This window comes from Schistocerca nitens, chromosome 3, assembly GCF_023898315.1.
Source record: "Schistocerca nitens isolate TAMUIC-IGC-003100 chromosome 3, iqSchNite1.1, whole genome shotgun sequence".
Taxonomy (NCBI): Eukaryota; Metazoa; Arthropoda; class Insecta; order Orthoptera; family Acrididae; genus Schistocerca; species Schistocerca nitens.
The window spans coordinates 925493177-925516436 of NC_064616.1; the positions used below are offsets into that span (position 1 = coordinate 925493177).

General features: G+C 42.7%; 1 protein-coding gene across 1 annotated transcript in view; it reads left to right on the forward strand.

Annotated features, from left to right (window-relative positions):
* Positions 1–23260, forward strand: part of LOC126249492 (uncharacterized) — a 1087724-nt gene that overhangs the window by 1056522 nt on the left and 7942 nt on the right. Inside the window, exon 18 of the mRNA XM_049951143.1 lies at positions 127–316. Within this exon, the coding sequence (XP_049807100.1) occupies positions 127–316 (190 nt within the window). The remainder of the gene's footprint in view (positions 1–126; positions 317–23260) is intronic.

Genomic DNA, 23260 nt, shown 5'->3' on the forward strand with positions numbered 1-23260 from the left:
TTCAATTATGTATTTCATCAGAGAGACCAAAATTTCTGTAATTTTCCATTTGTTACTTTCCTTCATTAAATAGTTTAACTTTTACATATATTTGCCATTGTGTTAAGGATTTATTTAACTTTACAGAGCTGGATACAAGGTGACAGTAATTGATGCCTCTGACAAAGACTGGTGGAAAGGAAAATGTTTTGGCAGAGTTGGTTATTTTCCATCAAAATATGTTATTAAACTCCAGCCAGGTGAGAAGGCACTGCAAGTTACCCACAATCTTCAAGTATCAGATGGCAACAATGGACTCATGCTTCTGAGAGACCAGGTACACTGTAGATCATAAACTGTCTTTATAAAGCTAAGGAGTTCTCTTCTTTCATGTCTATTTATTTAAATTTCAGTTTCATCTCTCCATCATAGCATGTAATGTACCTCAGTTTTTTATTTATTCGGTAATATATGACAGTCAGTTGCAATCAAAATGTTGTCTACATATAAATTGAAATCTGGCTGTTACTTTTGCATTGCACATTTTTTCACTCTTGTTCACTGTTTGGGTCTTTTTTACTATATTTCTGATTCACCTGTCTTTGCAACACACTATTATTATTATTATTATTATTATTATTATTATTATTATTATTATGTTGGGTCATCTATGAACATGTTAAGTCACATTACATTTCATACTGAACTTTGTCTTCTTTGCAGCCCATATATCCCTCATCCTTTGTGAGTGGGCCTCCTTATGCTCCTCCATCCAAAGGGCATTGTGTTGTCTTTTCAGTTGCTCATCTCAGTGTAGCCTGTTCATCACTATCTTCTTACAGAATAGATCCCTGTTCCAGGCATCTGCAGTGTAATTTTTAGGAGTTGGAGGCCATCTTTGGTATTTTTAAACAAGGAAATTGTGGTTTGGGGTTTGATAAAAAAAAGGTGAAGCTCTTCTTTTTCAACTACTGCCATCTATTCATTTGAGGTGTCTGTGAAATCATACATGTCTTTTGCAGACTGAGTCTGTAATGGTTTCTGTTTTGCCATAGACTTCATTGTTGAATTTTTTTTGAGGATGGTATTCTTGTAGTTGGATCCCATCATTACCCTAATGATTCCATACTGTTTTCCTCCATTTCTTTGTGGAGGCCTTCATTTGCATTTGCGGATAGGATCTGAGCTGTCTACATAACTACTGGCTTCAGATGTATTTTAGTGTTCTGTGAAAAATATTTTTTGTTGTAGATCATGAGTAACATTTGGTAGACTATTTCAAGTTTACATATTTATTTCTTAAGTGCTGCCTTGTCCAATCCATTTTTCATAATGATCTCATCCAGGTATTATAATTTCTCTGCTCTTCTAATGTCTCCACATTTTGTCTAGTGTTTTGGGGGACATCTCTGATGTCAGTCACTACTTCCATTTTCTCAAATAATATATACAGGCCTGTTTGTGTAGTGGTTTCCTTTAACAGTTCAAATTGAATCCTAGCAGTTTCTATGTTGTTTGAAAGAATGGCAATCTGCCACGAAAAGGCAGATGATATAGCATGATTCCCTTGGATTTACTTCCAATTCTCATTGGGCTACAGTTGTTTTCCATCAGCCTTGTTTACCAGCTCCTGATGACTCTTTCAAATTCAGAGTTGAGAAGATTCATGATAGCTGGTCACCTTGACTGACTCCTGTTTTGATATAAAAGGAGAGGTAACCTAGGGAATTTATCTTGGAATTTGTGTATGTCATGGTGGCTCTAAATGCCAGCAGTTTAAGGTCAACCCCACATTCATTAAGGATGTTTAACAGGCTTTCTTTAAGTCTACGAAGACTGAGACATGCTGTTTACACCTTAGAATACAATATCTAATGATGCTTTTGAGGTTATGGATCTATTTGGTTGTTGAATGACCTTTCTTGTAGCATTCTTGGTATTCCCCTATTGGCTGCTCAACTTTGGCTTCTAAACACTCCAGAATGCCAAGTGAGAGAATTTAGTATGTTACTGGTAGCAGAGATATTCCTCTTAGTTATTGATGTTTTTCATGCTGCCTTTCTTGTGCATTGTCTTTTGGTAAAGTTTCCTCAAACCAGATTCTTTCTATTTGGTGTTGCAATATTTCAACTGATTTTTCCAGGGGAATATTTCCACAGTTCTGCAACTACTGAATCTTCTCAAAGCACTGTGTTGTTTCAGACAGACAATGTGACACTTGATTTGTACCTGTTTCATCTTTGTCAGGTGGTCTGGACTCTTGTTTTGGTATCTCTTGTTGGCACATTTGGTTATTAATACAGATGGCCAGTCATCCACTGGTTTGAAATTTGCAACCAGTTAAAAAAGACTGGTTCTCATGGCTCCTTGTTTTTTAGCCCCAGTCTTGAAGAAACAGTAACCTTCAGATTCAAAGGTCTGTTTGTTTATGTACTATGCTGCATGGCAAGTATGGGTATTAGATTTTTGAGCATGATGTTAGTGAGAGTTTCCAACTTGCCAGTTTGTGTAAAGGAGTTTATGTTGATTGTTGTTAGAGAAGTTATTGCTTTTGTTTTGAGTATTCGACTGTTTGGGATATGCTGAGACACCCCAACTCATCTACTGCATGATGTCAAGTCTCCCCCATAATCTAAACTAGACTCATGCACCATGGATATCATGACAAGGGATTTGTTCAAGGACTTACCCCCTGTGGTACCTTCCTTGAAATGAGGGGCCATCACGCTTGTGGACTTGAATTTATGTCAGATGCATACACATCCATGTTACAACTAAGGCCTAGAGGTTGCCTCAAATGTTATCTGGTCTCTCCATACTACTGTTAATGACACCAGATGTTAATGTGTCAGGATTGGCGAGGAAGGGAAAGCAGTAGGCACCTGTTGAGGTGATGAAGTTAATCATTTTATGATAGACATGATAGTTCATTTCAGTAAAAAGTGGGTTAAGGCAGGCCTAGAGAAGCCGCCAAAACTGAATGGGCTGCTGCCCAAGAGAGCAGGAGAGGAGAGCGTCTAACCAAGTCAGAAGCTGCCAGCAGAAGAGAACGGACAGTGTGTCTGCTCCAGGTGGCTGGCCATGACTCCATCCCTATGTGACCACCTCCAAACCTCCCTATTGGACAGCCAAACTGTAGACATGTGGCTCAGTAGCAGTACCTCATCAGCAACACATGAGTTTAGCTGCTGATGCTTCAACATGTGACTTTCGAAGTGGTTCTGTCCGGTATAATGCAACGTGACTTACGAGCTGAAACTAGCCGCCAGGCGGAAGGGAAGGCACTGGCAAACATCAATTGAAATATAAAAAATTAAATTTTTATAATATTACATCCATTCAGTAACAGCCCACACTGTACACCCTTCTCCCTTCCACAGGAGTGAAGCATGGGGAGGCAAATTGACAGTTACTATGGGGCTCTTGCAAAGGACAGCCTTACATAATTTTTGACAATACATTTTTGATTTTTTTTTTAATTTGCGTTTTTGTTTAGGAAAAGTATTGAAAGAATGATAATACTTTTTGTATTAATATCATGCATAGCAAAATTTGGATGATGGTGGATGGTGTAGCAATCAGCTGTTGGCACTGGCAGTGGTGAAGGTCGATGGCTGTTGTGGGCAGCAGTGGGCTGTGGTGCACTGCAACTTCTGCCAGAGCATATAAGTGGGGGGTTCTGAAAGGGGTGAAGCACAGATCACAAAGGGGGAAGGAATTAACACTTTTGCATTACTTTATACGCATACAGTGGTTCACTTTGTTGCTTATACCTAAAGGAGGGCCATGCCTTTTCTTTTTGGAGGTATTTTATTTACTTACTATTCCTTTCCTACTCACATGGTACTCAGACCATGGCAGTTTTCTACTGGACTACTACTGTATGGGGCAAGAAGAATCATTCCTGTTCCCATTACAAAAACTTAAGTGTGATATTTACCAGGAGGCTGCTGTTCAGGGACAGCAGGGAGGGGCGACCAAAGTCTCACCAAATGTTCTTTTCTAAAAGCTACCCATAGCAATAAACCAATAAGGATAATTATAAGAGGTGTACATACAGAACTGGGAATGACTATATGACTGAAATACTGGTGGTAGTGCCAATCCATGATATGCATGGTGGCACTGTCTAGCGTGATCTTCCCTGTCTCTTTGTTTACCAGGTCGGTTAAAGGTTGGATCAGCTGGGGATATGAGTGATTGGGAAGAGATGGAAAATTGTTAGGCAACAGTAGTACCATCGGTTCCTCTGGTAAATACACAATGAGAGGAGGGGAGTCACACGTTATGGACATAAGATAAGTGAGCAAACACTTCAGCAGTGGGGGTAGTGATATCGTAATGAGAGATATTAAATAATAAACTGCTACTGTTGAGTAGCACACAGTAGGTCTGGGTTGCTCGAAGGTACTCATAACACATGATAGTGGCTGTTACTGGGTGGGGTACTGTGTATAAAATACTGTTGCCTATAGCAACAAACTGGGATTCAATTATTGGTACAACCAGATGGCTGCAGATGGGGCTTGCTTTCTCAGTGAGACACAATGCAACTTTGTATGTTTTTTTATGGGTGTGAAGGGTAAGTGTTGAACACATGTAGTACTTCCCAAGTTGGCAGCTTTGCAAGGCATGCTCAGATAGGACAGAACGAGTCTAGCGGTTCTTACTGATAACAAGGATTTCACGGGTTTTCCATATAGCATGAACTTGTACATCGGTCCAATATACTGGAAAAACGTGGATGCAGTAGCTTTCAAATTCACAGTTAGCACAAATGACTGGTAGGTGAGTGCAGGTAATTACTAATGCTATATGAAGGTGGGTGGTGAAATTTTGAGAAAACTTCTCAGATGATTGTGGGCCATACAGTAAAATCAGCCACAAACCACATGAACTAGCTGGTTTGGAGGTGTGGTATCTCATTGCCCAGAACTATGAAAGTCACATAGCCTCAACAGTAGGAAGTGTTATTGTGGGAGGACAGTGTCAAACATTCGGGGACAATAGTGTGTGAATGTATGTTTGTGTTGCTGGGTGCAAAAACAGCTCTGCTTAACCCTCACACCAGGAAAAAAGAAGAGGGAAGCAGGCAGTTTCTACACTAGACAGAACGCCATTCCTGAGGAGGCAAGAGTGGCTGCATTCATCTCATCACTAAATAAATCGATCACAAGAGGGTACAAACAAAGAAAAAATATAAAAGGTATCCGTATGCGAGGCTTTTCCTTCCCCCTCCCTCTGGGGGGAGGCAATACGTCTGAGTAGCTTTGGTTACCGACCAGGGTGCAGATGAAGGTGAGCCTCATCGTGATGTGTCAGTGAGGCATAGATGAAAGAGGTAGGTAGGTGATCAATTTATGAAAGTGAAAACTGAAAGAATAACCTGATCAGCTGGGCACTCTGTGGGCACTAACTGAACCGTGTAAGGCACATGGCCCTGGAGGAGGGAGGTACAAAGTAATGGTTGAGGTTGGAATGAATAGACGAGCAACTCAGAGCAATGGTAGTAATCCAGTGCAATGCATGGGCGAGGAAGGAACTTTGTTCTGTTCCCATAGGGCTGATTTTGTCTTGTGGGGGTTAACTACTACAAAATTCCCAAAATCTGGGAAGTAACAGGGTGAGCTACAAAAAAATGGGAAGTGAACATTGTACAATAAAAACCTTTATTCATCAGGGTGGAAGTCTATTGCTAACTATATTTCCAGAAAGATAATGCATTACTGCACTTGGGTGATGACATCACATCATGGGTGCTAATCATCAACAATCTAGTGCTTATTTCAGCAGGTGCTTCAGTCTTTTTACGTCATGAGTGTATTTGTTTGAATAAACAAATGGGTGTCTCTTACTTCCTAAACACACAGCGGAGCACTGTATCCAAATGGTAGCAATGCTGATTTCCATGCTCGCTCATAACATCTTCACTTCATCACTAAATTACTTCGTAAAAAGTAGGGTGAGCAACAATGAAACTTTTATTCATCTGGGTGAACTCTTAAATGTGCAAAACACACATGGGGTGCGAACTACAATTCTTCACTTACTTGGGTGAAACTTATTTAGTTTTATCCTATCACAAAATCTATTTCACTTAGCACTCAACTTCAGGAACACATTCGACTCTTCTCTGTTGAGTATCTTAGATAACTCAGGTGCTTACTTTCTTCTAAACATACCAGTCCAGCTCTGGGCACGAAAATGGCACAGAATAGGATTCCAGAACTGCTAACTCACAAAATCGTGTATCACAACTGAAGGGGGATCCTACATAATGAGAGTATTGCTATAGTGGAACATATCTAGAATCCCGAGCTGTGGTGGGTCTTTACATACTGGTGTCATCAATATAAAATACAAGTGCATATTGTACAAAACAAATGGCATAAATTATAAAAATACCTGCATGGTATAACAACACATAGGGTATAGCAAGGGCTTTGCTGTGCAGCAAAATGACTGTGAAATGCTTAAACATAACACAATATCATAAGGGGAGAAAAAATACAAGTTATTGGGTATCAATTATTAATCAGCTAGCAACTGGAAACACATAGAGGGTTGGACATTGCTCAACACCTCTAATCATACAAAATGCGCATACTACCGAGCCTTCTGGTGTATATCTGGGTGGGGAAGAAGAGGTTAGGCACTGTTTGCTGGTGTGGTGTACTTTTTTTAGTGTTCTGGTGGTGTATCATGTTGTAGTAATGGGACGGACTTACCTGTAATTATTTTTTTCTTGTCGGCTGTGGCCGAGGCTTGAAGCTTAGTTCTCTTGGGTCGTGTGCTCTCTCCTAATACCTGTAAAGCTATTGGGAGTGTAACGGGGACAATTTGATAGTCAATTTTCATAAGTCTTATGTTTGAGGTGTGGGGTATAGTGAATAGGTACGTAATATTTAATTTGTGGTATTAATTTTTAAATTTGCCTGTTTGGGGGTTCTCTTATTGGTGGTGATGCATGTATGGTAAGAATTTTTAGGGTGCTACCAAAACTGAGTGGTAAAACAGTTTATCAAACTTGGTACATGGTGAAGCAGGTAGCATTATAAAATTGGCAAGAGGCACAAGCAGACGTGCTGCAATGGAGGCAGGTTTCAGGTTAGCACAGAGATAGCAGAGCGGCTGCACAGTGCATGTAGTGCACCACAGCAACAGCTCTGGCATGTTCTAAGTGAAAAATTTTCATGATTCCTTGGGACATTTGAATTAACCATTCATAAAATGCACTTCATGTAAATTAATATTAGAGTTGGGTTAGTGACTGTTGCAAATAGTACTCTAACTCCTCTCCTGAATGAATTGATTTATTTGGGTTTATTGGGTAAAATTACTATAACTTATTTATAAAGTTTTGTGTGTGTGTGTGTGTGTGTGTGTGTGTGTGTGGAGGCAAAAGTGAATAGGTTGTGGTGGGCACGTAATGGTGAAACCATTTAAGGATTTGTAAAGGGAGCAGGTAGTCGGTTCTTAAGATGAGTCAGACTAGACGGAAGGTGGTATGGTGGTACTATACTTCGGAGGTGGCTCGGAAATGCAGAGCACCACCAAGCTAAATGGCGGTGCATGGGAAGACACCCCATAATAGCACGCTTCGCTATTGCAATGCCTTTCTGCTTCACATTCCATCAGTTGGAGGTCACTTGCTTCCAAACTCCCCTCGGAGCTATAGTCCGGTCAGCGGGCATGTTAAGGGTTTAGGTGTGCAAGTAAATTTACGGGTGGGCTTTCGAGTTGTTGAAGTTACCCGGGTATGAGACGGAAGGATGGAAGAAATCATGTTTGAAATAGGTATTACATAAGGAGATAGTACCTTTCTGTATTAAATTGCTATACATTGGTTGATAGCAAAGATAGTATGTTCTAATATGTGTAAGGTCTCTTTAACAGCGGCAGTCATGCACATGGACAGCTCATGGAGAGAGGGTAAAGGGGGGGGGGGGGGAGGGGGGAGTTAGTCGAAAACAGCCAGCACCGGCTAGTGGGATGGCATGCGTTGGGGAGGGACAGGGAAGTAACAGCAGTGCCAGGTGTTTGAAGTGACTCTGCCCTTCACATTATGGTCGCCGCACATGCGACTCCTTGTTGACGAGTTCACCCGATTCTGACAGGCGGAGTGCACAAGTTTACAACTTCGCAGTACCACCAAGCAGCTGTACTTACCTTCTGAGTTAACCTGCAAAAGAACGGGCATCCATGAGGGATGGTTGAAGGAATTTAGAGTGTCACTGTTGTGTGTAGGCCATGCGACCGCAGTACAAGAATAATCATTGAGTTATCTAACATTTCTTTTGGTGTCAAAGTGTCAAGTTATGTATCTTCGTTAGGAGCAAATTTCTCAGTTAGTACTGTGTGTTATTAATGATCACTCTGGGTGTCCAAACAGGAAAATTACTTATTGAAACATGGTGCCATTTCAGGGAGAAAGTCTTTGGAATGAAAAGGTAGAGACTTAAGGCATTCATTACTTCATACAATATCCTGATACTGATCCATAACTTTTCCATATGATACTTTTATTTAGAATTAAATATATTGGTATTGGAAATAGAGCTGTTGTCTGAACACTAGGTGTATCATGGGAACATAAAAAATATTGGTTAAAACTAGGGATTAACTAGGCTAGGCCAGCATTGCAGAACAGGCTGGGTGGGTAAAGCTCTGATAACCTCTTTCAGAGATGGGAGCGATACTGGCAAAGTTTTGCGTCATTCCCCTGTGAGTCTTTTAATTCGTTAATTAACACATCGTCTGTTTCAGCTACTCTCACTTTTCTACTAAGGTCGTCAGCATTCTGGTTTAATTTTCCAGCTTTGTGTTGCACTTGGTAATCATACTCACTCAACTTCAGGGCCCAGCAGGTGAGATGGCTGCTAGGGTGTTTTAAACTTAATAGCCACTGAAGTGCTGCATGATCTGTTACTACTGTAAACTTTCTCCCATAAAGATAGCATTTAAAATAGTTGACTCCAAACATTAATGCCAGCAATTATTTTCCATATTACTGTAATTAATTTCCACCTGATTCAGCTGACAGAATGTGTAACCAATTAGTCTTTCCTCACCATAAATCATTTGACTCAGAATAGCCCCCACTGCAAAATCAAACATGTCACAGAAGAGAATTTTTAGGGGAAGGGAATGTTCTAACTGCTTCAATTGGGTGGGGATCTGGCTTTACTCCATCAGCACTAATAATATGCCCTAGATACTGTACTTGACTCTCAGCAAAGGAACATTTTTCTATTTTCAAACTTAAATTGGCACTTCTTAGTCTAGACAAAACATTTCTTAACCCGGTAACATGTTCATCTATGGTTCTGGAAAAGACAATGATATCATCTAGATAAACTAGGCACATTGTAGGTTTCAATCATCTGAAAAGTAAGTCAGCAAAGTGTTTGAAGGTGGCTGGAGCATTGCGCAGCCCGAATGGCATTCTAAAAAATTCATATAGACCAGAGGGAGCTACAAATGCTGTTTTTGGCCTGTCCTGTGGTGCAATCAGTATTTGGTGACACCCACTCGTCATATCGAGGGTAGTGAAGTATTTGCAATTTCCTAGTCTGTCCAGTGTTTCGTCAATATGTGGGAGAGGGTAAGTTTCAGATGTGGTTACCTTATTTACTACTCTCATATTGACGTGAAGATGGTAGGCCTTCTCTCCATTGATTGATTACTTTGGGACAATGACAATTGGAGATGCCCAGGGGCTGGCAGAGGGTTGCACTACCCCTGCCTCTAGCTACTGTTGGATAGTTTCTTCCACAACAGGCTGGAGGTGGTATGGTAGTCTATATGGTTTCTGCGCAATGGGCCTTGCATCTCCGGTGGGAATTTCATAGTAAACAAGGTCAGTAGCTGGCAAATAATGCCTTTCTTCAAATAACCAGGAGTGTTCTTCCAAGATGGAGTACAATTTGTTTTGGTTAGCCACAAACAGATGAGCTAACTTATCTTTAAATTTGTCTCTGAGCACAGGAGCAATATGACATATGGTCCTTCCCAGAAGCCATTGTTTTCAGTTAGGTTTTACAGGATGGTTTTCTTCAATCTCATGGCCACTAGCTATAATGATGCCACTAGGAATTTCTACCTCTTTCATTCTGAAACTGTCCTACAGATGGGAACATAAAATTTCTTTCCTTGCATTTTTGCTGTTGCTAAGCCATGTTTAACATCTACCTGTAATCTGTCGAGGACATCATTTTGACGGAGAGGGTCCACCAAAATGACTGTTCTCAGCAGTTTGTGGGATTTGACCCCAAGCCAGAGAATGCGTCCCATGCCACAGCTGATTCTAACAGAGGTAGTTGTACATAATGCCCATGATTGTGCGGAAGGAACTTGTGGAAGTGGCCGCATTTCACAAGCATTTTGTGGCGGAATGATGTGGAGGCTGCTAAAATGGTGGGTTTCCCCACCAAGATGGAGAGTTTGTGTCCTGTAATCTACTACACTCTGATAGTGGTGGAGGAAATCATTCCCCAGGATGACATCGAAATCTCACCTTCGTTTTCAGATTACGTCCATGTGAAAAGGATAGTGGCTGGCTCCGATTTTCAATTTAACTAGGCGTTTTAACACTCATCTATCCCCATGTCCTAGGAATAGTATGCTTGTTTGCGCTCCAGTGTCAATAAGCGCTCTTACTTTTTTTTTTCCCCCTCGAACATTGCCATCAAGGAGTATATTCAACACCTCATTTACAACACCGTGGTGGACTGGGTGCATAAATTTTACAGGGGGAACGGTCTGGCAGCGTGACTTGCTCCTCAACCATTTCCTGGCTGATTTTGGGGTCGTGGTGAATTGTTTGGTGACTTGTTCCCTCTGCTGATTGTATGAGGGGCCTCCATTTCCTGGTTTCTGTGGGCAGTTTTTACTCATATGCCCTATGGTTCCACACCAAGAACAATTAGGTGTGCAGCAGCATGGCCTGCCTTTTGGCAGCATTGGCATGCCTGCTCGTATTTAAAAATTGGATGCGGTTGTTCGTTCGGACACACCGAACTGGCAATAAAATGCCCCACCTCCTCTCACATCATCACAAGTCCTGTGGCCTCAAGCAACAAGGCGGGTGATGCTATTTTTACCTCTCCTCCAACATACGGGCTGATTCCACATATAAATACATCAATCGAGCGAGCTTCCGCCTGCTCAATTAACACCTCGCTATGGGCAGAATCCGAACCCAGCATGTAAGTGCGGCAAGCCACAGCACGGATTCGGTCAGCAAATGTCTCTACATCCTTCCCTTGCTTCTGGCGGAGGGTGGACAACTTGTCCCTGTAACAGCTGGTGTCACGCCTGTCCAAATACCTCTCTTTCAACCCAGCCTCTAACGTAGCAAAAGACGAGGTGTCCCTAAGGGTTTGGACTGATTTGATATATGTACGGGCATCACCTGACAATTTAAGGTGGAGTACATTTAATAGCAAATCATTTGGCCAAGCGCAAGCATGGCCTACATCTCAGTCAGTTTGTGGAAAGGAATTTATTTGTTCATTAGGTTTCCCAGAAAATGTTGGAATGAAATTGACTGCAGGGAAACTGTTAGCCAAAGTTACAATGGATTGCTGGAGTACTGTGCTACTTAAGGTGCTTGCAGCCGTCATTTGCGGTGCAGCAAGGTGCGTTTCTGACACACTTAGATCAGCAGACTGGGTTTGAGCCAGTTTTTGGCATTTTCCATCAATTCTATCTTTCTGAACATTAATTTATCAACTTCTACTTGATGGACAGTTACTGGGTCTGGTTTTTCCATAGGTGGGGAGTTCCCTTTGCCAGTGGCGATACTACGGGTTTGAGGCATGGTTACAATATTAGTACACCTAGTTCTCACCGAAAACTTTACAATTAGAGCACAAAAAAGGGCCTACACTCGACAAGATGATGGTGTAGCTGGCAGCAAGGAGGCGGTGCTGGTGAAGAAAAATTGATCAATGAACTTACAGAAGATGTAGCTGTGGCTGTGGTGGGTCATCAACGGTTGCATCCCATTGGACGATGGTGGCAGGAAACAGCAGTGAAGATGATGTTGGCAGTGTTGACAGCTGTTCGACATGCCTCAGATAGTCAGCAGGAACATGTGCGTTTCCTGGATGGCAGCATGCGGCCGGAATATGCCACCATGCTGCATCAGAGAGGCATGGAAAATGGCTACCTATGGCGTGGCATACCACCAGACGGCCTGGGAATGGCAGCAGCGGTGGCTGGCTGTGTTGCGGCAAGGTACCTGGCCGCACAAGTGGTCTGGCAATCACTGCGGCAGCTGTTAGGAGAGAATGCCGAAATGGTGGAAGGCTGCATGGCGAACCACGAATGCATGCTCTTGTTATTGTGCATCACATCTGGCACATCAAGTTTGAAGTACTACTGGCAGCTTCATTGGGTATGGCATGTTGAACTTCAATTAGGTCAATAAGATGGGCCTAATGGTGAGTGATCCCACTTCTGGCACCAGATGTTAATGACACCAGATGTTAACATGTCAGGATTGGTGAAGAAAGGAAAGCAGTAGGTACTCGTTGAGGTGATGAAGTTAAACATTTATGATAGACATGATGTTTTATTTCAGTAACAAGTGGTTGAAGGCAGGCCTAGAGAAGCCACTGAAACTAAACGGGCTGCTGCCCAAGAGAGCAGGAGAGGAGAGCATCTAACCAGGCTGGAAGCTGCCACCATAAGAGAACAGCTGCTCCTGGTGGATGGACATGGCTCCACTGCCACGTGACCACCTCCAAATGTCCCTATTGGACAGCCAAATTGTAGACGTGCTTTTTGGTAGTGCTACCTTGTCAGCAAGTTTAGCTGCTGATGGTGAGTTTCGAAGTGGTTCTGTCAGGTATAATGCAACATGACTTAAGAGCTGAAACTAGCTGCCAGACAGAAGGGAAGGCACTGGTGAACATCAATTGAAATATAAAGAATTAAATTTTTATAATATTGCATCCATTCAGTAATGGCCCACACTGTACACTGTACACTACTCTCATATCATCCCTAAAGCAGAGCTACCTCCTCCACCAGTTTTGCTATGCTGATGACCATCACCTCTACTTTCACTGTGATTGAAGTCTTTACCATTACCCTCACAGGGGTCCCTCATTAGGTACTATCACCAGGTGAACCAGGGTTTTTAATGAAGTGTTCTTCCTTCCCCTCTTCCTTTCTCTACCAGGCTTTGGACCACCTATGAAATAGCTCTACAAGGCTACTAGGACCACTAGAAATTAGTCATTTATTTGCAAAGTATGACATGCAAAATTTGGTTGAGGCATGAATAGAACTGTAAAATAAGGAAGTTTGCATTGTACCCACCAGTTGGCGGTAAAAGTGCAGTGTCTTGACATAAAGGTAACAAAACAAGAAAAAAGTTTTTGTGTGTTGGAATGTGTTAGGTATCTACACTATCTGATCAAAAGTATCCGGACTCCCTCAAAAACATACATTTTTCATATTAGGAGCATTGTGCTGCCACCTACTGCCAGGTGCTCCATATCAGCGACCTTAGTAGTCATTAGACATTGTGAGAAAGCAGAATGGGGCGCTCCACAGAACTCATGGACTTTGAACATGGCCAGGTGATTGGGTGTCACTTGTGTCATATGTCTGCACATGGAATTTCCACACTGCTAAACATTCCTAGGTCCACTGTTTCCAATGTGATAGTGAAGTGGAAACATGAAGGGACACCTACAGCCAAAAGCCTACAGGCTGACCTCGTCTGTTGACTGACAGAGACCACTGACAGTTGAATAGGGCCATAATGTGTAATAGGCAGACATCTATCCAGACCATCACACAGGAATTCCAAACTGCATCAGGACCCACTGCAAGCACTATGACAGTTAGGCAGGAGATGATAAAACTTGGATTTCATCGTCGAGCAGCTGCTCATAAGCCACACATCATGCCAGTAAATGCCAAACGTAGCCTCGCTTGGTGTAAGGAGCGTAAAAATTGGATGATTGAACAGTGCAAAAACATTGTGTGGAGTGACGAATCATGGTACACAATGTGGCAATCCGATGACAGGGTGTGGGTATGGTGAACGTCCGGTGAAATTCATCTGCCAGCGTGTGTAGTGGCAACAGTAAAATTTGAAGGCAGTGGTGTCACAGTGTGGTCGTGTTTTTCATGGAGGGACACTTGCAGCCCTTGTTGTTTTGCGTGGCACTATCACAGCACAGGCCTACGTTAATGTTTTAAGCACCTTCTTGCTTCCCACTGTTAAAGAGCAATTCAGGGATGGTGATTGCATCTTTCAACACGATTGAGCACCTGTTCATAACGCTTGGCCTGTGACGGAGCGGTTACATGACAATAACATCCCTGTAATGGACTGTCCTGCAGAGAGTCCTGACCAGAATCCTATAGGACACCTTTGGGAAGTTTTGGAATGCTGACTTCATGTGCCAGGCCTCACAGTCTGACATTGATACCTCTCCTCAGTGCAGCACTCTGTGAAGAATGGCCTGCCATTCCCCAAGAAACCTTCCAGCACCTGATTGAATGTATGCCTGTGAGAGTAGAACCTGTCATTAAGGCTAAGGGTCGGCCAACACTATGCTGAATTCCAGCATTACTGATCGAGGGTGCCATGAACTTGTAAGTCATTTCAGCCAGGTATCTGGATACTTTTGATCACATAGTGTATCTGTTATATCAGTGCAGTGTGCATTCAGAAGGAGTTACGCATTGATATTGACAATTTAGGGGCACTGGTTGTCTCTTGTTAACACAGAAATACTAGTCAACCAAGTGTGCCAGATGCTTTGAAAATGAACGAATCATTTATAATTGCCCTTTACATTTATTATCTACTGTTTTACATATAGTGCTTTATCAGAAACCTCTAATTTTAAATGTTTATAATTTGATCCTTATTTATGATTCTGGTCATTGCTTCATCTTTGAATTGTAGCCTTCTACTCTCTGTTGCTATTCATTTTGAAAATAAATTATGTTAATTTACTTTTTATATTGCATGCAATATATCCCTGTCACATAGCTAATTTCAACTTCTATTAATTTTTAGTTTTTCAGTGTTCCTCTGCTGCCTCCCTTCACTACTATGACTCTGCCATAGTATGCATTAATACAAATGTAAATCCTTTATTCACCGTTGAGCAACTTTACATTGTGTTGTAAAAATTTTTTAAAAAGTACCAAGTAGAAGATAGAGATGTGGAACCACAGGGTATAGGAGACAACTACAATGTATAATCACTCAGTCCAAATACTTTCTGATTGTATAAACATACACTGTAGGAGCAACCTAACACGATTAAGTCATCAGACTGACTCCCAGTCAAAGAATTTCCCATGTAGGACCCAGGTCAACTGACAGTGGTGGTACTCTACAGAGGAATGTTTCCCCATAGCCTGTGGGTACAGTGAGGGCTGCTGCATGGAGTATCAAGGTGGACAGATTGCTCAGAGATAGTTAGGCCTCATGGACACATTTTCATCTACAGTGTCAAGGACATCAGGCAATGGCGTATGATGGATGGTGTACATGTTATAATCATGGAGATGAGCTGATACGTGGTTGGGTCAGCTGTAGCATGAGTCTGTGTTGGCATCAGGGAGAGTTACAGTGGAGGTGGGGTGGCAGCATTGGTGTGGGGTTCTTTGGAAGTAAACACGGCACAACTATTTTAAAGATATCTTTCCTGGAAATACGGGATGTGAGGGCGGTGGTGTCAGTATTGTGTGGCAGTTTGATGGTCTTGCAGATGTGCTGCTCAATGGAACCATTTGCAGTTTGGTCGTCAGCATGCTGACCTTCAATAAGGATGTCACTGTCTACAAGCTTGATGTTGACATCCTTGGGAAGGAAGTTGCGGACGTTCAGTCATAATACAAAGGTTGACAGTATGGAGTCGCTAAAAGAAGAGTCAGCAAGTGATGGGGAGGGGGGTGCTTGTCACATGTTGTCATCCACTGAGATGTCTTGAAGTGCCCATGTGGGTTTGAGTCAGTTGATAAACACAGTTGTAGATTTTCTGTCTGTTATATATGTGATAGGTTCAATCGTCTCTTCAGGGCCTGAGCAGAGGCGGTGTAAGGCAGGTCATACCATGTCATTTCTTAACATTACAAAGTCACAGTCTGTGAGTGTTTTGTGAAAAATATTTTGGCAATGAGTGTGGGAGGGGTGGTGGTATATGGAGGCATACTATGTGGCTCTTAACATGCACAACAGTCTGAAAAGTTGGAGGAGGTGTAGGTGGCTGTTTTTGAAAGATGAAGTGTGCTGGTCAGTTAGTTAGTTAGTTAGTTAGTTGTGTGCCACTGATCAATAGCATGGAAAACTGTTATGATGTGGAACGTGGAACTGGGAGGGTAAGTGTTGCCCTGTATGGAATTTCGGCCATTGAAGTTCAGAGGTTGTGTTTTTGTGCTGTGTAAACTCTCAGGAGAACCCACAGGAGCACCTCAGTCCATAGTCCACTGTGGCACAAGAGGGCTGCTTTTAACATGTGGTACCATTGCTCAGTCAAACAGTTGCTTTTATGCTGTAGTTCTGAAGTGTTTAGTGCCTATCATGTTGCAAAGTTCAAAGAAGAGGGCACAATCAAAACTGTCTACCCTGTCTGTTGTGATGTACATAGGACAAGGAAAACATGAGATGCTTGTTTCCATAAATTCTTTGATGGTAGTTTTGGTCATTATCTCTTCTAGCACTGTTGCTTTGACCCATCATGTGACCTGATCAATCACTGAGAAGATATAGAGATATCGTTAGAAATGAGTAATGGCCTGATGAGGTCAACATGTTGAAAGTGACCTTTTGGGATTTGGAAATGGCATATGGGAGGTTGCGTGTGATGTGAGACTTTGCTCTTTTGACACAGAGTACACATTCAAGTCCAAATTTTACAGTCTTTCTTTATGTTAGACCACACAAACATGTTGGTTACTAGTCGAGTGGTTGGGTGAATGCCCAGATGTGGTCAATTGTGAGGCTGTTTGAATATGATATGGTGAAATCATTGAGATACCAGAGGCTGCATCCAATTTCGTGAGGTGTCACAACTTGTATGGTGGGTTGGCCTCAAAATAGGGTGAGATTCAATCTAGATTCATGGTCGGGCTGTGAATGAGAGCTTGTAGCTGTTCATCATGTTGTTGTGCCTCAGTGAACTGATCGTAGTCAAGGGTAGATAACAAGGCACTGATGTATGAAAAATAAACTGCTACAATGTTCTCCATACCTTGGAGGTGATGGACGTCCATGGGAAACTGGGCAACGTTTTCTAAATGCTGAAACTGTAGAGAGTAGGTGTCCTTGGGTGGGTTTCAAATAGAGTCAGCAAGTGGGTGGTGATTGGAGCAGATAATCAGGCCTCCTCCTTCATCCAGTCTGAAGTAACATACTGCTTGTTAGAATGCCAGTAACTCCCTGTCATACACAGACCACTTGCTTTGTGACAATGTGAGTTTGCATGAAAAGGAACAGAGTGGCTGCTGCACACACACTCCCTCCCCCCACCACCCCCAACCTCTTGTTGTAGCTGATAGTGGAGTCAGTTATGTCTGCTGGTATGATGAGCTGTACATCAGGGAGGGGTGTGTCAAGTTGATAGCCTGGGTATGACTGTCCTTAATACTTTTAAAAGCAGATTGCATCTCATTTATCTATGTGAATTTGCATTTGTTGGTGGTATTCTTGCCAGCGAGGGCTTGTGTTAGAATGGGTGCTTGCAGGGAGGCTCTAATAACTATGTAGTTCTTCACAGTCTCGCAGTGAAGGCAGTTGTTGGATAGTGGTGTGGGATGGATACCTGATGCATTAACAATGTGTCCAAGGAAGATGTGTCTAAGTTGACATTTGTCTTCATTGATTATGGTGTCAGCATGAGATACGGCATCAAAAATTTGTTTAAGATGGTTTGTGAGAGGTCTCATCTGGAGAAAAATTAAAATGTTAGCTGTCCATAATGATACGAGTATCAAAGATTCTGTAATCACTGCAAAAACTGAGAGAGCCATTCTTTTTGGGGACCAGTTTTATGGGAGAATCCCAGGAGCTGCTGGAGGAGTGAACTATCCCTGCTTGTAAGATCCCAACCACTGCCACTTTGGTGGCCCTAACTAGATCTGGCAGTCACTGACATGGTCTGTGGTGGACCATGGGACCATGTGTAGTGACAATCTTCTGGACTTTTCTGTTTGTAAAGGCACACAATCTGAATCATTCTGGCAGGAGGGTACACAAATACTCAATAATGGGGGGGGGGGGGGGGGGGGGGTGGTAAGTGAGCAGTGCCATACTGACCTCTGTAGGGTTATCTGGATGTGGTGGTGTAGGCATCTCCAAAGATGGTGGTAGAGATGCCCATCAGGTGGTGCCATGGGTATAGGCAATTGATGTAGCTGGTCAAGATACTGCATAGAGTTCCCGCTCAGTGTCTTGGATGACTTTGTTATCATGTTGCAAGTGAAAGTTCATTTCACGCATGTTGAAGTAGAGTTGTTGAACATTGTGGTTGATGGCGTTCCTAAAGAAGCCATTGACCATCAGATGGGTGTGTGGGATGGGGAGGGAGGGGGGGGGTAGCAATGCCATTATGTTTTGTCACTGATGGTGTGTGGCCGAAAATGCCTGTGGCAGAGCAGGCACTGGATTATGTTGCTGTTAGTCCAATCTGGGACCTAGAGAAAGTGGCGGAGAAAGTTTGTACTGATAACTGGTTCTTTTACATTCACAATGGTAAATGTCCACATGAATATTTCTTTGAGGCTAGGTGTGCAGAGTTGTGAGCCATAGACTCAGACTGTGTAATTATTTGCTGCACAGAGTAGAATGAATGTGTGGGATGGTGTTTGACCTGGTGAGGAGGGTGGCAAAGTGCCAACCTGTAAGCCTGTGTCCACAAGGTATAATCGGCTACAGAAATAGTTGTGTAGATAAAGTCATTTATCATGGATGTGTCTGGGCAGATATGGTCTATCATTGTAATTTTGGGCATTGACATGACTTAAAAATTTGACACAGTCCTGTGTATCTCCAGCAAACCATGTGTGTGGCTTGGAAAATTGCATGGAGGATGGAAATTGTGTGCAGAATCAGCATATGTTGAATTATACCAATAAAAATGGTTCTGCACATGCACAGCATGATCAGCAGTGGAGTCATGGACATGACCTGGTTGACCATGTTTTGCGCAGGTGTGGCACAGATTATGGGGATGTGCTGGTTTGTTGATGGTAAATGGTGACATCAGTGTTGATGGAAGTTGAGCAGGTCAGATCGGCTCTGCTCATAGTTGGTGGTCCATTCCTTGTACTGCTATTGAAGTTCCAAGTCAGGCTTGCGGCCATCATTGCCTGGTTATTAATGTGCTGCCTGTATTGTGTGATTGTATTCGATCAGCAAGCTTAAGGTGTGAATCCAGGGGTTCATGTTCGGGCAACCATTCTCAGTTGCACTTGAACAGGAAGCTTCACAACCCACACAGCTAGTCATGCATAAGATGGATATCAGTCTGTGTGTGGAGGTGAAGTTGACCCCATAGTTGTGATGGGGTCTTGTCACTTAAAACTTTGTTATAAATGACATGAATTTGCTTCTCCAGGGAGCGGGCGAGGTGGAAGAGTATAGAGCAGCCTTCACGGGGTTTCATATTTGTTGTCTGATTGTGGGGAGCGGTGGGAGGGGGGGGGGGGGGGGGGGGGAGGTGAGAATGATATCACTTATTGGGTCTACTGTATGTTCTCCCAATTGGCTTGATAAAGTGACAAATTTAGTGTCATCGCTGATGACGTCAGTCGATGTAGAGATATTCTCCATGAAGGCAAACCACGAAGTATGTTGGTCTGGCCAGAAAAGCTGTGATTTGAGGTGTATCCTGTGGCTGGAAGATTATCCAAACATGGACAGATACAATATGCAGATTAGATTAGATTAGTACATGTTCCATAGATCATGAATACGACACTTCGTAATGATGTGGAACGTTTCAGGTTAATAAAAGGTGTCTATACAAGATATTACATTAGACAAAACATTACATGACACTCAATATTTTTATTTTTTTTTAACAAAGATGATGTGACTTACCAAATGAAAGTGCTGGCAGGTCGTGTGGAATGTTTCCCTCTATATATATATATATATATATATATATATATATATATATATATATATATATATATATATATATATATATATATACACACACTCCTTGAAATGGAAAAAAGAACACATTGACACCGGTGTGTCAGACACACCATACTTGCTCCGGACACTGCGAGAGGGCTGTACAAGCAATGATCACATGCACGGCACAGCGGACACACCAGGAACCGCGGTGTTGGCCGTCGAATGGCGCTAGCTGCGCAGCATTTGTGCACCACCGCCGTCAGTGTCAGCCAGTTTGCCGTGGCATACGGAGCTCCATCGCAGTCTTTAACACTGGTAGCATGCCGCGACAGTGTGGACGTGAACCGTATGTGCAGTTGACGGACTTTGAGCGAGGGCATATAGTGGGCATGCGGGAGGCCGGGTGGACGTACCGCCGAATTGCTCAACACGTGGGGCGTGAGGTCTCCACAGTACATTGATGTTGTCGCCAGTGGTCGGCGGAAGGTGCACGTGCCCGTCGACCTGGGACCGGACCGCAGCGACGCACGGATGCACGCCAAGACCGTAGGATCCTACGCAGTGCCGTAGGGGACTGCACTGCCACTTCCCAGCAAATTAGGGACACTGTTGCTCCTGGGGTATCGGCGAGGACCATTCGCAACCGTCTCCATGAAGCTGGGCTACGGTCCCGCACACCGTTAGGCCGTCTTCCGCTCACGCCCCAACATCGTGCAGCTCGCCTCCAGTGGTGTCGCGACAGACGTGAATGGAGGGACGAATGGAGACGTGTCGTCTTCAGCGATGAGAGTCGCTTCTGCCTTGGTGCCAATGATGGTCGTATGCGTGTTTGGCGCCGTGCAGGTGAGCGCCACAATCAGGACTGCATACGACCGAGGCACACAGGGCCAACACCCGGCATCATGGTGTGGGGAGCGATCTCCTACACTGGCCGTACACCACTGGTGATCGTCGAGGGGACACTGAATAGTGCACGGTACATCCAAACCGTCATCGAACCCATCGTTCTACCATTCCTAGACCGGCAAGGGAACTTGCTGTACAACAGGACAATGCACGTCCGCATGTATCCCGTGCCACCCAACGTGCTCTAGAAGGTGTAAGTCAACTACCCTGGCCAGCAAGATCTCCGGATCTGTCCCCCATTGAGCATGTTTGGGACTGGATGAAGCGTCGTCTCACGCGGTCTGCACGTCCAGCACGAACGCTGGTCCAACTGAGGCGCCAGGTGGAAATGGCATGGCAAGCCGTTCCACAGGACTACATCCAGCATCTCTACGATCGTCTCCATGGGAGAATAGCAGCCTGCATTGCTGCGAAAGGTGGATATACACTGTACTAGTGCCGACATTGTGCGTGCTCTGTTGCCTGTGTCTATGTGCCTGTGGTTCTGTCAGTGTGATCATGTGATGTATCGGACCCCAGGAATGTGTCAATAAAGTTTCCCCTTCCTGGGACAATGAATTCATGGTGTTCTTATTTCAATTTCCAGGAGTATATATATATATATATATATATATATATATATATATATATATATATATATATATATATATATACAAAGATGATGTGACTTACCAAATGAAAGTGCTGGCAGGTCGACAGACACACAAACAAACACAAACATACACACAAAATTCAAGCTTTCGCAACAAACTGTTGCCTCATCAGGAAAGAGGGAAGGAGAGGGAAAGACGAAAGGATGTGGGTTTTAAGGGAGAGGGTAAGGAGTCATTCCAATCCCGGGAGCGGAAAGACTTACCTTGGGGGAAAAAAGGACGGGTATACACTCGCACACACACACATATCCATCCACACACACATATATATATATATATATATATATATATATATATATATATATATATATATATATATATATAATTCATCTGATGAGTAGAAGGAGTTACCATTAAGAAATTCTTTTAATTTCCTTTTAAATGCTATATGGCTATCTGTCAGACTTTTGATGCTATTAGGTAAGTGACCAAAGACTTTTGTGGCAGCATAATTTACCCCCTTCTGAGCCAAAGTTAGATTTAACCTTGAATAGTGAAGATCATCCTTTCTCCTAGTGTTGTAGCCATGTACACTGCTATTACTTTTGAATTTGTTTGGATTGTTAATAACAAATTTCATAAGTGAATATATATATTGTAAGGTTACAGTGAAGATTTCTAGCTCTTTAAATAAGTGTCTGCAGGATGATCTTGGATGAGCTCCAGCAATTATTCTGATTACACGCTTTTGTGCGATGAACACTCTTTTACTCAATGACGAGTTACCCCAGAATATGATGCCATACGAAAGCAGAGAATGAAAATAGGCGTGGTAAGCTAATTTACTCAGATGTATATCGCCAAAGTTTGCAATGACCCTAATAGTATAAGTAGCTGAACTCAAGCATTTCAGCAGATCCTCAGTGTGTTTTTTCCAGTTCAACCCCTCATCAATGCATACACCTAGAAATTTTGAATATTCTACCTTAGCTACCGATTTCTGATCGAAGTCTATATTTATTAATGGGGTCATTCCATTTACTGTGTGGAACTGTATATACTGTGTTTTGTCAAAGTTTAATGAGAGCCCATTTGCAGAGAACCACTTAATGATTTTCTGAAAAACATCGTTTACAATTTCACCAGTTAATTCTTGTCTGTCGGGTGTGATAGCTATACTTGTATCATCGGCAAAAAGTACCAGCTTTGCATCTTCATGAATATAGAATGGCAAGTCATTAATATACATTAAGAACAGCAGAGGACCCAAGACCGAATCTTGTGGCACCCCATTCTTGATTGTTCCCCAGTTTGAGAAATCACCAGTTTTTTGCATATTATGTGAACTGTTTATTTCAACTTTCTGCGCTCTTCCAGTTAGGTATGATTTAGACCATTTGAGCACTGTCCCATTCATACCACAGTACTTGAGCTTATCTAGAAGTATTCCATGATACACACAATCAAAAGCCTTTGATAGATCACAAAAAATCCCAACGGGTGACTTCCGGTTACTCAGAGGATTTAATATTTCATTAGTGAAAGTATATATAGCAATTTCCGTTGAGAAACCCTTCTGGAAACCAAACTGACATTTTGTTAAAATTTTATTTTTACAAAGGTGTGAAGCTACTCTACAATACATTACTTTTTCAAGAAT